Raw genomic sequence first — 18,255 nt, forward strand, 5'->3', positions numbered from 1 at the left:
AGGTGTCACAAGCTGGTATTTATTAAATGATCTCAAGTAAGGGTAGAGTACTGTTTTAAGTATGACAAATCAGCCCTGGTAATTATTTGGGTTTAGGGGGTCATCCATTTTATATACTAGTTTATAGGAATAAAATTATCTGATAGGAGAAAAAAAAACAAACAACCTGTGGTTCAGTGGAGTTACTGAGCTAGAAATCAATTTTCTACCAGTGCAATTGCAGGCCATGGTCTGATAAGTTTACATTTTCAGTATTGAGCTTTGGCATCATATAGTATGTGGATCTTAGAGAAATTGTGAAATGAGCCACAACAAGGAGCTCAAAGTTGATAAAATGACAAGTTGTTTGTGGAGAGGGAAAGAAATCAGGACCTTTGGTATAATTCACTTTCGGATAAAGACAGCTAGACTGCAGCAGCAGCCTGTGTGGGACGAGATATCAGCTTGCCCCCCCCGTTTCAGAGGGCTGTTCTTAATGCTGGTGATGCTAGACGCCAAAGACTGCCTTCTTAAGAGCTCTGAACTGCCCCTCTGCCTTATACGTTAAGTAATGAGAATAAACCTGCTTCATTTTTGGTTTTAGCCTGTTTCAGGGTCACTATATGAGAGTCAGTGCTGAGGCGGAGGGCACTTTTTTCTTCTGTCTTATCAACTGGATATGTGTAACTGATAACATCACAGTGAAATAGCATGCTCACACTGAGAACTTTGACATCCATCACAACCGTGACTGAAGCAATCATCCCCAAACAATTCAGTTGGTGACTTCCTCCCTTCTATTGTGGCTTTATCCTTGCCAATGTGTCATCGACTACAAGTACTGATGATAAAAATACCCAAGAGTAAAACACCCTGTTTCTGTCATTTCTTTCACTGAGAAAAGCCACTGGAATTTGTATTTAGAAAGTCAGATGTTGCTGTTCTGTGTTCAGTTGCTCATGTTGGAAATACAAATGCTCTAAACAATTTTTTTCATGGTGTAGTGTTATTTGCAGAAAATTCATATCTGAATTATTATATCTTGACCAGCATTTTCACAGCTATTGGTTTCTTTAACACAATCAAGGTGGTCTTTAGGAGTCTGCTATGTAAGGCTTTGTAAGTGAAAACCATGCCCCAAAACTGAAAAGGTTAATTAATGCAGCTAGATGGATGCGAATGAACCAAGTAATAAAAAGGCACAGTGAGATGACTGTCAGGTTGAAGCATGAGTGATAACTTTCCTTTGCACTAATAAGATCGGAACCTTTTACACGGCTGTTTTCAGTTTCCAGGTGGCATTCAAAGGAGCCATGCGAAATGAAATGCTGGATGTGACACAATCGCTGCTTTCCAGCCAGTCACATAATTGGGAATGTAATATAACCTTTAGTCAACAATAAAATTAACCTTGATTCCAGACAGATATGTGTATATGCTAGGAAAGTACCTCTGTTGTGGGTGCCTTTTGCAAGCGGTGGCTCATTGAGGAAACACAATAACCTATCCACAAAATGAAATTGTATTGTTGCCTCTTAAAATAGAAGACCCTCTTATTCTTCGTTGTTCTTAATAAGATGCAGCCGTTCGGTTGGTTCAATAAATGGTTTCCTTTCTAACCTGTTTCCCTTCCCCTTCTGTGATTTTTTCCAAACTGTGGGGCTGGGGTTGGCTTTTTTGTACTTCTCTTTCTCCATAGCTGCCTCCTGTAGACATACAGAGATGCAAATGACCTTAAATTAAAATACGGATCTCTATAGAAACTAGTAAAATGTGTCAGCTGATTTGTTCATCTGATTAATTTTATAAAACATCCTATATTGTAGCTTTAAATAACATAACACAGAAAAAGGTGGTCAGTCATGCAAGCTAAACTTCACTGACCTTCTTTCAAAAAAAGCAATGCAAAACCAAGCAAAAACCCCACCCATCCCCAGCTCTTTGAATTTTTCAAAAGACCCAAGGTTTAGGAACCGTTTGGATGTTAAGTACAGTGAATATTTAGTGGGACAGGAAAAGTGCTGTCAGCGCGTTTCTGAATGCTGTAGCCTGAAACTGATAATCCCTTTGAAATGAAGGGATGGAAAACCATGAGGAAACTAGAGAGCAGAGAGTGTTTATGACTACTGAAATGTTTTCTCTCTTTTGCAATCAGGGTCACTGCTATTACCATGGCAATGTACGAGGTTACCCCGACTCCTCAGTCAGTCTCAGTACCTGCTCTGGACTCAGGTGAGCCAATATCTCAGTAATGCTCGAGCTCCTTAAGAAACCATCCTACTACCTGTTGAGGTTTTATTTTGCCTTTTAATGAATGTATCAATATCTGGGTTTCAAATGTTGGTACAAGCTCTGTAAAAACATTAATCCTCTAGTTGCTCAGAAAAGAAAAAAATGAAATAGGTAATGCAATTTGGGGTTTTTTTTCATGACGTCCCTTCTCTCTTGCTGCCCATCTTTCTTGATACCCCTTTGCAGCAATGTGGTGCTTGGCATATTTCTGGGCTGGCAATGCCCAGCGGCCCTCCAGTCCTCCTGGTCCTCAAAGCTGTTTCCCCAGCGATGGCAGGACTGCTTTGCAGCTGTGAGCTCATGCATCGTCCAGCAGCCTCGTCATTAGGAGAGACTGCCTTATAAATATGGCTGTGGAGCTCAGTGAACGGCGCTCATGGCAGGTATGATGCTCAGCGTTAGGTTTTTAGCTACGTGTTAACAGAAGGGTAGCAGATTCATATTGCTGAAATTCAAACCTCTTCTGAGTTTGAGAAAGGAACAGGCTGACAACATTTTAAAAACACAATGGACACGGTTCAGGAAACAATTATCTTCCTTACTTGGACAATCAGAGACTGGTATTTACTCACAGAGCTGTTCCAAATCACAGTAATTAACTGTAAATTGGCTCTAGTGTTCTCCCTGGAAAACCCAGTTTTCCTGTCAGATTTCCAGCTGTCTCAACTTTTCCTGGGTTTGTTTAATTTATCTACAAACAGCATGAATAGCTGGAGTCTTTTTCCCTTGATTTTGTATTTTGTGCAGTGGGGGTATTACCAAGGCTTTTATAACGGAGCTCTAGGACAGGCAGCAGCAGAGCAAGAAAAGTTTGTTACCAGGACCCCTCTCCCTGTCAGAGGGACCCGTTTGCTGGGATTCCTGTGGCTCATTCCCACATGGAGAGGGGCTTTCTGGGTGCTTCAGTATGTATCTGGCAGCTTCACCAAGTTCACTCTAATTAACCCCTTGCACAGACCATGGCAGTCTGCGTTCGCCAGTTGTTCCTACAGCAAGTGAAATATAAGGCAGCGCGCTCGGTATTTCGGTTAAAGGGGCTGCGTTGCTGCAGGGTCCGTGGGGCAAGTTTGGACTGTGTGGGACAGCATCTGCACCGATGTCTTATTCCAGAGCTACCTAAGAAATCAAGAACTCTCCAGATAAATTGCTCTTCTCCACATTTTCTTTCTTCTCTAATGTGCTCTTTTTACAATTGTTGAGCTCAGAGAGTCATTTCCCGGGTTTAGGTAGTGAGGTATGTCAAGGCAGCATATGCTGGCAGTGACATTTTTCTCTCATCTGGCACAATTACAGATAAATCCCCAAAGTGCAAACTGACAGTATTAGGCTCATTCCCCATAGGAAAAGTGTAGCAGCATCTTTTTCGATACAAAGTTTTGTAAGTTTCCCTGCCAATGCATGTTTTCCTCTAGCAGGAGAACAACTGAGGACGTATCTCAGCATCCGTGCCCATTTAGCTGCTACATTCGCTGCTGAGGTTGGCTAAGAGAGTGTCCACGAGTGAGAACAGTTTGTGACTATGGTGCCTGGTGACTTACTCCACAAAGTTCATTTCATAGCCTGATAGCAAATAGTAATAACTTCCAGTCATTACCTGCACTTGATCTGATCCAGCGACATCTGTTTGAAAGGCTTCATAATGCACTGTCAGCTACTTGAACCATCCAGATCTTCCCATTAAAACTGGTTAGGAATAAAAGGCCAGGTGGTACGAAATCCCAAGTAGCTGCACTGAGGTCCTGAAAGCACTAATCGTCTTCCAGAATCAGGCCCACAGGTCACCGTGTACCTCTGCCACCAAAAAATATTATTGTATCGCTGCATCCCTTGAGAATTTGGGTGGAGAGATCTAGTTGAAGTTGTTCTTGCTCATTGCGGGGGGGGGGGGGGGGGGGGGGGGCGGGGATTGGACTAGATGACTTTAAAGGTCCTTTCCAGCCCAAACCATTCTATGATTCTATGATTTTCTGCATGTGATCGAGTCTGAAATAATATGAGGAGAAATAAGGCAATTCAAAACTACTCCATGGCTTGCCTTGCTGGCAACTTTACTAGTATTAGAGCTTGAAAAAATGGTTATGGATAGGACAGGATAGGTTAGGTCAGAGTAAAATAAGATGATGTACTTGCCCGCTAGCTTGCTGGAGTAGGGACTCTTGTTTTTCCATGACATGACAAAGGCTGCAGGCTGCAGGGGTAGGGACATAAGACATCGTGTGGCCATGGAGCCCTGGGTGAAGACAGTCCCTGGAGCAGCCGTTTCACTTGCAGCAACCAGTGGAAGGAAAGACTGGTCTCATTCTCAGGGTCTGGTCCTGGCTTTGTGACAGTTTCTAAGTGAATTGGACAAATCCCTCTGTCTCGGTTTCTCCATCTGTGAAATTCATTTAAAGATTGTTACCCACCTCACACAGCTGTTGCACAGAGCTGAAGTTTAAGTGCCTGAAAAACATCTAATGAAAGGAAGTGCGAGCTCTTAGCTCACTGCAATCTCAGAGCGCTAATATCCTCCCACTCCTACCAGACAGGCACCTTGGGCATTGTTCCAGGTGTGGATAGGTAGGGACTGTGTCTTTTCCCCCAGATTAGGAGAGTTCATTAAAAGACATGAAAGTAGTCATAAAGAATAGGTTCCACATTTTAGCATGCTCTGAAGCCTGAGTGCTCAGTGGTAGTCAAAGAAGCAAAAAGGATCATAGGAATTACTGAGACAGAAATAGAGGATAGAACAAAAACCCTCATTACCACTTTATAAATCCATAGCGCACTCACATCCTGAATTCTGCGTGCAGTTCTTGTTTTCCCCTCCCCATCCCCATCTCAGAAAAGGAAGTATTATATCCAGAAAAGGTACAAAGAAGGGCAAAAACCATGATCAAAGGTATGGAACAGCTTTTATCCAGGAGAGAAAATAGACTAGGATTTGTCATTTTTGAAAGGACGTGACAGAGAAAAGGGGTATGATGAAACAAGGTTGAATATCATGCTGAAGAGGGGACAATTACTGAATATTTTTCGTAACCCCAAAATTAGGAGACGCCAAATGAGACTTTAGAGCAAAGGAAAATACTTTTTTATTCAACACATAATGAAGCTGTGGAGCTCACTGTCACAGGTGGGTGTCAATGTAAAACATACCATTAGATTCAAAAAAGACGAGACAATCTGGGGAGGGGAGTTGGGGGAGCCTTTCCAGGGCTGTCACACCTAAAGATGTCCCTGACACCCACACTGTCCCAGCTTGGGGTACCAGCTGTGGTGGGCTTGTTACGTTCTAAGTATCTGCTGTTGGCCAGGGCCAGAGACAAGGTGCTGAGCTGGAGTAACCTTGCTCCAACCTACTGTAACCATCAAGCTCTTACTTACAGTGCAGCCACAGGGTTGAGCATTTGAGATGTGTTACTAGCATGATGACATGATTACTCCAGGATGAGCTACAGGAAGAATCAAGTGTGAAATATGCAAACTAAGACAGGTTTGGCTCGTTTGCATTTTTCGGAGAGGTAAGGGGGTGAGATATAAAGGTAAGCGAGTAGTAGACTTGGCTCTTTATACACAGACACTCATGTATCCAGCTACGTTACATCCTCTGACATAACATTCAAGTACCTGGCTTCACATAGGATTACAATGGCATAAATCGTTGGATTGATGCTGATAGCTGCCTGAAATGCAGATTAGAGGAGAATATAATCATGCCATAATCTGTATCCTGCTGGCTCCTCTGGAGGAGGAAGAGCTGAATGGCGAAGAGGAGACGGTAAGTGCTGAATGCACGAAATGGGAACAATGGGTAATCAGGATTTCCGGCGCTTCCATCTGGCTGAGAAAGCCAATTAGACTGTCAAAGCTTGTGGGAAGGTGAAGGTACGACAAAGTCCAGTCATTTCCTTCCTGTCCTCAGGAAATACCCTTCTGTTTATCTAGCTCGGAGGCTCTTCAAGGTTTTAGCAAATCGTTTTGGCCTGCAGCCACCACACACATCTCCTGTGATGAATTTGTATAGACTTGAAGGGTGTTTTCCCCTGTTACTTTTGCTACAAGTGCAGAGCCTAGCAAATACACGCAAAAACGTGACCTGAAGAAGAGCGCAGCCTCCCTGGCCCAGGGTCTGGCAGAGGAAGCTGGCGCGGGGACATGCATCTACAAAGGGTCTACAGTGACCTCCCTGGGCGGGGGGGAGCTTGCCAGGTGCTCTCAGAAATGCCTCGGTAGTTTAAGGATACAAATCTCACAGGCAGGAAACCTTTTCTTTCTGAAACACCAAAATGCTCTTGAGAACCCTGAGAATCCCTCGGAGTTACCCGATTGCTAGATAATAAGCCCACTACACGTACGAGAGGTGTTCAGTCATTGTCCAGCCTCAGCAGCGACTGAAAGGTGCTGTGCCCACAGTGACAGCGGTGGGGATAGGGCCCCAGCCCTGAACGGACAACCATTCTGGATGGGATTACACAGCTGGGCTACCCGAGGCTGCTAGGACAACAGCCATCCAGCCATTTCTCAAACGGTCTGGCTGAGCTCACTGGCAGCCCAGGCACAGTCGGTTGAAGAGGGGGTTTAATATGACACTCCAGACATCAATTATAAAAAAAAAAAAAAAAAAAAAAAGAATGGAAGTAGGAAACCAGTGATAAAAAATATTTAAATTCCTCATAACTCCTCAAGCACCATTTCCCCATAGAAGGAGAGATTTCATCCAAAAAAAAGAAGTTAGGAGAAAACCCCAGTTGAGAAAAACACCGGCTTGGATGTGTGCTTTTCCCCATACTTTCTGAAGAGCTTTTTAGTTCATATAAACATCTCACATGGTTTGTAAGTTATCCAACTGTGAAACTACTGGACATTTTTTGAGCTTACTGTTAGAAAGCATTCAGCTTCTGGTGTTTCATAGCTTCTGTATTCTGGCTGTTCAAGCGGTAAACAGCTCCCGGATCACAATCACCTCTTTGATCTGAGATGAACGTTATGTCCATTCTTTGACAATTGTGTGCACACTGTCCCCAGGTGCACAGGAATCCCCCAAGCACCACTGCTACTGCCAGGACAAGAACGAGAGATGATCTGTACCCAGCTGCCTGAGCCTGCCCCTTTTCCATCAAGTTTGTGCCTGAGAGCACTTAATTAAAACAAAAACAACAACAAAAATCAACCACAACAAAGCAGAACTGAAATTCAATTTTTTTCATACGCTTTGCAACTTGAAAAAGCACCCTGTGAGCCTTAATGTGATGTGCAAGTCTGAATCAGGCCTTCTTTTACTGTTATTCCATTTGCTGCACAGCACTATAAAATGTGCTCATTAAATCTGCACTGATGCCAATGCCTCTTTCCTTCTTCATTTTTCTCTCCTTTCCTTGGTCTGTCTTGTTGCCCTCCCAGTTGTGCTCACATGTGACACTTCCTCTGATAACACAATTACTGTTTCTTGCAACCCAAATGCTGGACATGAAATTGCATTATCACTTTCAATTCAAGTAACTCCTTGCTTAAATTCCAGGAATCAAAGTTGCAGACCAATATGCATTCACTCTGGACAAATCTGTCTTGCACTGAGAAGGGATTCAGTGCGTTCTACAGTAGGCTCTGGGTATGACTACATTTTAGACACTGCGCTATAGAATATATTTTCAGGTTAATGAAAGGCATTGGCTGGAATAAAACATATGTGACTAATGATGTGTCTGCATGAGAACACTTCTACCACTACTGCAATATGTAAACCCAATAATGCTACTGCTTCAGCCTCCCTTTGAGATGCTGCCTTTTGTTGATTTGGGTCAGACTTGATATTTTAATGGGATCCTGGTGTGCAGTATAGTAGGATAGCAGTATTACTTGGGTCTTGTACGATACTTTTTATCAATAGATATTTATTGTCTCTGGTTTCTAAAATTTATCCCATTTTAAAGGTGGGGAATTAATGCAGAAAGAGGTGAATGACCTGTCCAAGGCTGCCCAGGGGCAGTAGTAGAGACAGGAGTACTTCTGTCTCTGCAGTCCAGCTCCCATTCTCTGTACCTCCCAGTCGTTTAAAGTTAAAGAATGACCAAAACATTTGGAAAATATCTAAAGATCACCTAACCCATTAGAAAAACAGTTGATAGAGCATCTTGTTCATTTATCCCAATAGTACTCATCTGCAACTTATTAACACAGACTAGAAGTGAAGTTTTCATTCACTACTTCATTTTTCTTCCTCTTTTGTTTGTTTGCCCTTTTACTTGCCTGGGAATTTGTTACAAAAAGTCCTGAGTATGTAGAATAGATAAGAAAAATAAATAAAAATGACCTATCACTTTACAGATTGATGTCGTGCATGTTCAGAAATGCTGCAGTGAGTGACAGCTGTACCTCCACCACAAGCATCATGAGAACACGCCAGGGCCACAGGGCTCCAGTTCTGTTCTCTATTTAACTATAACTCTCGTTGGAATAAGCTGTGGGATCAGACCTTGTACTTCCGAAGCTGTAGCATTAGTTATGAAATGTAGGTGCTGTGATTTTTTAGGTGGCACTTGGGCACTGCAGTCTTTTGCTGTGTCTGTGGCCAGAGACAGCCTTAATGTGAGTATGTGGTGTGTAAGCATGACAGCCCTCTCTAGTCTAATTAATTTCTTACAAACTGAAAACATCTACATTCCTTTTCCAGTGGTAATAGAGCTTTTTATTATTATTGTTTAGAAATGAATATAACTTTGAGCTTCATTAAAACCAAATGTTTAATTCATTCATGGATATCAGATTTATTGATTTACTTAGCTTTCCCTGTATAGTACAGCAGAATAATATATAACAGTTTCATATAATGCTGTCCTAGCCAAGTTTTACTTTAGCATCACAATTTCTCAGACAAGTATGCATTGATGGTTTATGTTGGCAGGGCCTTTGCTTCTGCTGACAAGTTGGAAAAGAAAAATCCCATTTATATTTTGAGATTTCCTAAAGCCTGTTGATACATGAAATACGACTGGCCTTGCATTAGGTTTTGTTTTGGTTTTGCCTTTTAAGAGGAAAAAAAAAATCACATTTGACTTTATTGACAGTTTAAGTAGTGGACTTATTTTGTCAGATTGCATTTCCCTAATTGAGAGGGTCCTGGCAAGTTAAATAGCAATTAATAACAACTGACTTGTTTAAGTTATGTTTTAATTTCTTTTTCTTTCTGATGGAGAGAGTTCTCCCATCATAGGCCATTTCATATACACGTTCCCCATGTGTCCATATGGCATATAAAGGCATAGAGCAGGCAAATACCAATGAGTCGTTCATGTTTAGAGCTGATTAGCAGCAATGTGGATGTGGTTTATTTGGTGCTGAGCACCAGACATGCGCAGGATTCAAACCCTGATGAGAGGTAGAATGAAATGTTAACTCATGCTCAAGACCACACTGAAGCTGCTTCCAGTTGGCTTGGAGCCTGTGAACTGATGTCTGGACATGCTGTATGATATAGATTTTTCTGTTTTTTTCCCCTCCCTCTCTGCTACCAGTGATGAAAAGGACAGCCCGATAGATTTAGACAGGATTTGAACTGTCTCTTGTCTTTCCTGCCCAGCTTATTTGCAAGATCTTTCTGACTTCCCAGTATCAGTATGGTTTGGGACTGGGGAAAACACAGATGCCATGAACTAGCTATCTGGACACCAAGTAATGTATACTTTATATTGCATTTTTCCCAAGTATGTATAAGCTTGGGAATTCTGGGAGTCTTTTGCCTGGAAGAGGTGATGGTAGGACTCCAAAAGATTTCAGTAGACGTTGGTCTTAAAGAGCAGCCACTTCTCAAGTATTCCCAGAGTTGCTGAAATCCCTTTAGAGTTCCTTGAATAACCTTTGGTTGGGGATCTGTAGTTTAACATACTATCTATTTGGCACATTGGAAAACATCGTATTATTTAACATTAATGCCTGATGGAAAAGTTACACCATCTTGTCCTTTGGGGAACATAGGCTGACTCAGGAGTGTGGGAGAACCATGTTCAAAAGAAAGACACAGAAACGATGTAGGAGTAACAGAGGCTTCTTTGAAACACCTGAAAAAAGTGGAAGGAAAAAGTAGTTTTAGATTTATTTTCTTTACATCAGATTCTTAGTATTGAATGACTGGTAGGTATTGTTCATCTAATCCTGCCACACCAAAAAAAGAAAGAAACCATAGCTTTGAGTAGTTACACTTTTAAGGTGCTGTGCTTGGCACTGATTGATGGGGGGAAAATGCAATTGTAGGAAAAGAAAATAAGTCAGAAACAGAAAGCTGGCCAAGAAAATTCATATTTGATATTCATTATCTTATTACAGATGGGCACAAGCCAAGTGCTGATACCCTGTAGGCAGCCCTCAAAGGATAAGTGTGCATTACATGAAAAGTATATTTTTCCTTATGCCGAATCCGCAGATTTTTTTTTTACCATGGGATTGCTTCATATGCAAAGGTGGAAGTGTTCTTAAAGTCTGATGCTGTCACTTGGGATGGGACAGTGGCGAGCTGAATAGGCTGCCCTGGCTCTGGTGTGCTCAGTAGAAAAAATTTAATCACTCTGGTACCAGCTCATTTGTCTGTATGCTCTGCAGCTAATGAAAATGAGGGGTAAATAAATGGTATTTACATATTTTACACAGAAGCTTGATATACAAGGGGTACATTGGAAACCTGACATTGCTGTGGCATGTTTTGGCTGTGAACTCTTCAAGACAATAAGCTGGCTTTAAGAAAAAAGAAAAAAAAGGTGCTTTACCCAGTAAAAGGATGCTAAGTCTCTCCCTATCTAGTATAAATAATTAAAGAACATTATTTAAGTCTATATTTTTTTAAAGTTAATGTTCTAAGCAGGATAAAGTTTAGCATTAAAATTAAAACCCTGCATGGTTTTATGTTGGTTTTGAGTTGTCAGGAAGGGGAGAAGGTCCGGCTGGCCCCTTTCAAACAGTGACCAATGGAGTTCTGTCTCCATTGCTGGCTCCAGCTGCCTCCAAAATTAAATGACTAATTGCACAAGGGAAAGACAACAGTCCTTATTTGATTGTGCTGATTAAACAGTTGCTGATTATCAGAGTAAAGGGAATACGTTGTCCTAGTTTCCTAAATTCTTCAATTAATAAGGCAGATCTGAAGATAATTCAGAGCTGTAGGGTATAAGGTTACTCAGATCATGGGGCGACCTGCTCGGAGGTCTCTCCTGCGTCGTGCATGCTGCATGGTACCCTGGCTGTAGCTACAAGGGTTACTGTAATAAATCAGTCCTGCTTTTCCAGCTGTGATCAATCATACACAGCATGGCTGTGCCATGGGTAAATAATATGTCTGACCTGATTTGCCAAGGCTACTAAGGAAGCTACAAATGAATTATCAGGCCCCGATTCTTGGTTCGCGTCAGTAAAGCAGGTTCTTGCAAATGCTGTCACACAGCCTTTAATATTATGTGTTTCCAGTCTTTTCTTTTTTCTTTTTTCTTTTTTTAATCTTGGACTTCTGATTGTTGTAGTTAACAGGAAAATGGTCATCTGTTGGCTTGGCTGAACTGGTGTTAATGATGGTTTATAGCAAAAGTGTGCAGTCGGCTTGGAATGAAAATTTCAGTTAACTGGTTAGGAGGCCAAAGACTTGAAGTTTCTTCATCATATCTTGCCAAGAATAGAATAGCTAGGGCAGCTTTTTCCTAATAATTTTACTTTTTGTTTTTAAATCAGTCTTTATGGTGTCATTAACCTGCTTCTGGGTCCTTCCTCTTTTTCCTTTTTTTCTTTTCTTAGCTTTCTGCAGAAGAATTGTATAGAGATACGTATCAGTATCACAGTGGTTGTAGTGTCTTACCTTTGTTGCAGTACAGACAGAAATAAAAAGAGCAGACAGTTCCTATACACCACTAATAAAATGCAGCCAGCTTCGGGCTGAAATATGCTGCTTAATAGCATATATAGACAATAGAGAGCAGTTTAGAGGAGGAATTGTGGAAGAATGCCTTGGCCAATTAAAAGTTTCATGGAATTCCAGGTAGATAGAATTTAATTATTGCTGCTGAACCTTTGCCAGTGCTTAGGGATTAACGCCTTCATAATTTAAAGACAGGGAAGAAATTAGTAATGCAGTGCACTATTCTGTGTAGTGTCTAATTGATGAATGCTTACAACACCCCATAAGCAAATGCTTATCCCTGCTGGAGAGATGAGAAATGGATTTTAAAGGGTGCCTTTCTCTGGCCACACAGTTACCCAAGAAAACCTGATGTCCAGCTCGATGTAGGAATTCCCTAGGGCTCTCCCGTGTGGTTGGCAGTATGCGCTCAGGATGCACGTTAGACACTTGCAAGTTAAGCACAGAATATTAAATTCTTTTCTTTTACAGAAATTTCTACCTGAGCCCTGTCTGCAAACCTACTTCATTCCTTCTTATGCCGTGCCAGTCCTGCTGTACAGTAGAGCAGCTGTCTTATTCTGTGGTTCTACAGTTGCAGTTATAATTACTAATTCCAGTGACACTGTTGGAGGTTGTGCTACTTCATGCCGTAGAGTACCAGAAACCCTACTCCAGCACATGCAGGCCATGGACATCCACACCAAGCTGCCGATATTTCCTGTGCTGAGCTGAAAAAGCAGCTTTATGCCAGCAGCTTCCTCAGCAGGAGGAACTGGAAAGACATTCAGTCTTTTGTCAACTTTGCTTTACTGTAGCAGCTCAGAATAATTGGGCAGGACCCAGCACAAGAGCCCAAGCATGGCTTTTATTTGGTGAGTTGTCTGGAGTGTACAGGGAGAGTGGTTTTTGCTTAGGAGACGGCATGTGAAGCCCGCAGTTGGCTGCATGCCCTCGGTTCTTCCACGTTTCGTGGAGCGAGGTGTTGTATCTCTTCCTAAACCCCTCTTTCCGCTGGGCATACAGTAGCTTAAAGCACTGCAACAAGAGTACTTTCATTGATGGAAACACTTTGAGGTCCTCAGAGAGCAGGTGGTATTGCTGTAAAAATTACTGTTTTGGGTAGTAAAATGAGTTAAACAGGAATCCACTGGTTAATATAGCTGAGCTTCATTCTGCCGTCCCACTGTGCAATATTTAATAATCCCGGTTTGATATTGCAGTGCCTCTTTCATCTGGTAGAATTGATGCTTGCATCAGCATTTGTTTTAAAAGGTATAATGCACAGTGCAGATCCTAATGAATACTTTAACTCTGTACCTTTTCTTTCAAAAGCCTTTCACCATGCTTTTTGTTCATTACTGTTTGCCATGGGTCCTCAGAAGCACGCACGTCGTGGCTCCGCTCAGCAATGGCAATGCATCACTGAGAGAATGCAGAACACATAAAACACAAATATAATTTTTCTCTACAGTACAGTAGTTCAGAAGAGGAAAATTTTCTTTGAGCCATTGCTTCTTCTAGAGTATAGCGTACTGCAATGACAAATATACAGCTTTGATGTTTCCTGCTCCACTCAACCATGACATTGTAAATCAGCACTTTGCTTTTTCATACTCCATCATTATTAAAACCTGTTGTAAGTTTGTTGTAGACAAACACACATTAGCTCTTGAAAACTATGCATCTTACTCTAGTCTCTTCTGTAACAGGGGAATTATTGTATTTGAAAACAAAAGCTACATTCTGGAACCATTAGAAGGTGCTACAAGTGAACACAAGATCTACCGAGCGGAGAATCTGAAAATTGCCCCAGGATCTTGTGGCCACCAGCTGGACATCTCTGCCATCAGGGCTGATGACAGTGACATATCACACCATTCTCAAGCTGGCAGGGTAGGTGGATGATGCACTTTTATGTTTCTGATTTGCCGAGTACATCTCTGGTAGCGTTTCCATGTTACTGCCTACCATAGCTCTTTGTTACAAAGAGTCCCTACGGAGCAAACCATTAAACCGTATAGTAAACTTCTGTTGACATCATGTGCTTAAGTGCATGCTTAATATTCAGCATATACTTACATGATTTGCTAAAGCTTTATTAGTTTTTCTCAATCCTGCATACATAACCTGCTTTTTACTTTCTTTTTGGTAATGAGATGGCACAGAAAAGTTTATGGTTTCACATTACAGTAATATATTTTGGTTCATGTGTGATTATAGCCAGAATTTAAGACCCCATAAGAGCACTGAGCACTGTCTGGAAAAGTTCTTGCCCACCCAAGATGGAAGAGAACATGATAGCCGTGATGCTTCGCTAATATTAGGTTTTGAACCTTTAAATTCTAGTGGGAAATTATCTTAGGCAGACAAAACAAATTCTCACCATATTATTTTACAGATGTATTATCGCAGTTATGTTTTGTAGAAGGAAATACACTTAATGTGAAATGCATCTAGCTAATGGCAGCTGTACAAAATTCAATGAGCTAAAAATCAGGAAGAGGACTTACTTTAATAAGTTTATCCGCATATTGGATGAGGATTGTAGAAAAGACTGGTTTAGGTGTTCAGAAATTATACAATGATACACATCTGCCCTCAGCATTTATTAAATGTCACATACTGGAATTTATACTTGCATGTCCTGCTAAGCCTTTGTATCAGGTTAATTGTTAAGGAAAGCAACCTAAATGGCATCCCTAGATATTATTTATGTAGTGGAATTCAGTTATTTTACATTTTAGGAATATTAAATATTGTATCTAATGCATTAGCCTTTGCATATATCATTTTATGGGCTAAGCGTATTTCTAAAAATGTGTGTATGTCGAAAGCATTGGAAAAGTACTTTTCACAGCTCCATGAAGTTTTCCACAAAATCTATGTGACTTTTGACTGAATTTCACTGAAGCAAGCAATGTAACACTTGGAAACCAAAATAAAATGTGGGCATACAACTATCTGATGCAATCAAGGTAATTTTACTATTACCCTCATGGTTCTCACATTTTGTCAATGGCTTCAACTACATCCCAGAATTCACCTTAAATATCTGGAAAATATTTTTGCTATGGTTCAGCGGACATAATTATAAAAACTGTCAACAGGCACATCATATCGATAGGTACAATATATATAATGAGCATGTTGGCTACGCTTCTAATGTATGAATTTTGAAAGTTGTCAAATGTAACGTGTGGAGTGAGTTTTCATATTTCAGTGTTGTCATCAACTAAAGGCGGCTGTCAGGGCGTGCTGAATAAAGATGACCTGCAAAGTACGGAGACGTAAGGCTGCTCCAAACCACACTGGGTGACAGAACTGAGCAGAAATCTACTCTCAAGCTCACGGCATGATGAAAATGTTTGGTTTCTTGATGGGTTTGAGGGGAGTTTTTTGTTTGGGTTTTTTCCCCTGACCCTTCTCTCAACTACCTACACTGTATTATTATTGAGCAGAGCTGAAATGTGAGATGGATATATCACAAAGTTCAATTAGCCTTTGGGTTAGGTTTAAATACAGATTAATAGTGGGACAAACAGTAGATTCAGCTTCCCAGATCCAAACAGGAGATTTCATGGAGCAAGAAGTCAGGTAATGTAGCAGATGCGTGCAGGCACATTTTGCCCCGTTGGAGCTGGGTCTGTATAATACTGCATCGTTTCATAATTCAGTGGACCCTCAAATTGCAGCCAGGAGTGTGTTTTCCAGCTGAGCTCCATCGAGATAGGATCCTGCAGGAAGCAAGCCTGACATGTAAGACAGTCCCTACCGTACGGCCTTTTCTCTGGAGCCACCAAAAAAAATAGCCATTGTGGTGGTGCTGGTGGCCCGCAGGTCAGGCAGGTGAGCCATCCGGGGCAGGTGGCTCACAGAGAAAGAGAGAGGTTGCCACACTGCAGTGTGAATCCACGCCATGCCGATTCCCAAGCAAGGGAACGTGAGGAAGGACTGCCGCAGCATGGGACAGCAGTTTTGTGGTAGGGTCAGGGGTGGCAGAAGCAGGGGAGAAGGGCAACAGTCTGGAACAAACCGTATTGCCTCCAACCACTTATTATCTGTCATGGCTGTATTACTGACGCTTCAGTTTAATTCTGAAGAATTAACTCAGGCAGCGGATTGCACATTGATGCAGTTGGCCGCAGAAAGCACGCTGAAAGAAGTCATAATTAGGTATATTTTTTAAATAAATACTGTATCCAAGGAATGCACATAGCCTTTGGGCAAATCACAGGAACGGATTCGTTATGCAAGTCAGTCACCAGAGGCTTACGTGATCATTCCCTGCTAGCCAATTTCTCTCAGGCTAACTCTCTCCAGTCCAAACAGTTTTACTCTTGGTAAAAAGTAAATGGTTTAAACCGACTGATGTAACAGAGCTCTTCTTACAACTTTGCACCTGGGTTTTCTTGCCTCATCTTTTACTCTTCATTTGAACGGAGGCTAGAGGCACTTTGGGGGTACATCTCTGATTAGGACAGCATAACAAATTTCAGTTTTATGTTAGACTCGGTGTCAGAGTTCAATTCCATCACAAACACCACACACGTAGTGATTTGCCTTATGCGGCATCTCGCTCACGTCTGATGTATTTTGCAGTGAGGTAACCCAAGCTCTGCCAGAGCACTGTAGGTTCCACTGGAGTCTACTGAGACACAGCAGGCCCTTTGTGTTGCATCTGCTGCTGTTCCAGGAGCAGCAGGAGGGGACAGGTTGGCTCCTTGGTGTCCTGCTTCCCAGCTGGCACATGCTGATGACCTGTGTGGCCGGGCATGAGCACCAAGTCTGTTCACACACCATGACCCCATGGTGGTGACAGCTGCCTCCAGCAGAGCACAAACAGGTGGCAGAGAACCCCAATACCAGCAGAAGCTGTCAGAGTATCTACCTGCTTTCATTTGCCAGACCCCCAATGAAAGCGTAATCCTGTGAAGGGTTTATATCATTGACGGTTAGTTCATTAAGGATAGCTTTTACAACTTTTTCAGTTCATAAATACTGTCCAAATGGAACTTAATTTTCCAGTTACTGTAGTCTGAAGGCTGTGTAACACTATTAAATATGAATTTGAAAGTCAGAGTCATTAAAGGTTGCATCTGTCACTGTCCTCTATACACAGTGTTTCTTGCAAAACATTCAAAATCATTAATCTGCAGATAACAAAGAGGAACGCTTTGGTAATGTGAAGAAAACTTTGTGAAATTTGGCTGGAAGCTGATGTGCAGCACTGATTTAACTTCGGGGATCACACAGTTTACCTTGGAACAGTTTACTTTGGAAAGCTTTAGTCATGTTTTAGGTTATAGAACATTGGTTTGGTTCAAGACATCATGGTCATTACTAGGTCAGACATCTGCTTAAGCCCCTTGAATTCTAGCACGAAGATCAGATACCCTGCTGAGACCTCTTTTCCCTAACTGTCTTACTCCAGCAGCAAGGGAGGAATGACAGAATAGGTGCTCAGCTGCTGTAAATCACAGAACATTTACAGGCATTAATAAGTCACTTAAATTTAGGGTAGCAGAGGGTCTGTGCGATGATTAGCACTCTTACAAAATGATTCCATTTTCTTCAGTCATCTTTTTTGCAGCGAAGCATTATGATTCTTTTAGACTTGCATTTAAACTGCAAGTAGCGTGACCAGCTGTTTTGTATGGATATACAGATACAAAATGAAATGTATGCCTTCCATTTTTATACTATTAGTTTGCTTCCTCAGACACTGACAGTGCATTCCAATTTTTTCTGCAGTTTTTGTTCTTGGGGTTTTCTTCCTACATAATTTATCAGTTGACCACTTGATCTTTTCTCAGCTTCACTCAATATCCCTTTATCTCTCATTTTTCTTAGTAGCCAGTTTGTCTATTGTGTAAAAAGTTTGCTAAAAGTCATCTCATCATTTCTTTAAATGTGCCTTGGAAATAGCAAAGGTCTTTCTGCTAGAGGTGATATTCTCCTGCGAGGAAAGATAACTCAAACATTTCAACCGCAGAAAGCTGAAAGGTTGAGAGAGACTTTGCACCACTTTCCTGCTTGCTGTGATCAGATCATGGCGAGGTTTTTTGTAAGTGCTACGTAGACTATTTCTGTTGCAGTAGATAAAAGGAAAACTTCCATGAGGAGAAGGA

At 41.6% G+C, this 18,255-nt stretch overlaps 1 protein-coding gene across 1 annotated transcript in view; it reads left to right on the top strand.

The window, feature by feature from the left end:
• ADAM12 (ADAM metallopeptidase domain 12) overlaps positions 1–18,255 on the top strand; it is a 187,156-nt gene that overhangs the window by 106,174 nt on the left and 62,727 nt on the right. The window contains exons 5-6 of the mRNA XM_055818570.1: positions 2,135–2,211; positions 13,837–14,020. Coding sequence (XP_055674545.1) covers positions 2,135–2,211; positions 13,837–14,020 — 261 coding nt within the window. The remainder of the gene's footprint in view (positions 1–2,134; positions 2,212–13,836; positions 14,021–18,255) is intronic.

The sequence above is a fragment of the Falco peregrinus genome, chromosome 1, assembly GCF_023634155.1.
Source record: "Falco peregrinus isolate bFalPer1 chromosome 1, bFalPer1.pri, whole genome shotgun sequence".
NCBI lineage: Eukaryota > Metazoa > Chordata > Aves > Falconiformes > Falconidae > Falco > Falco peregrinus.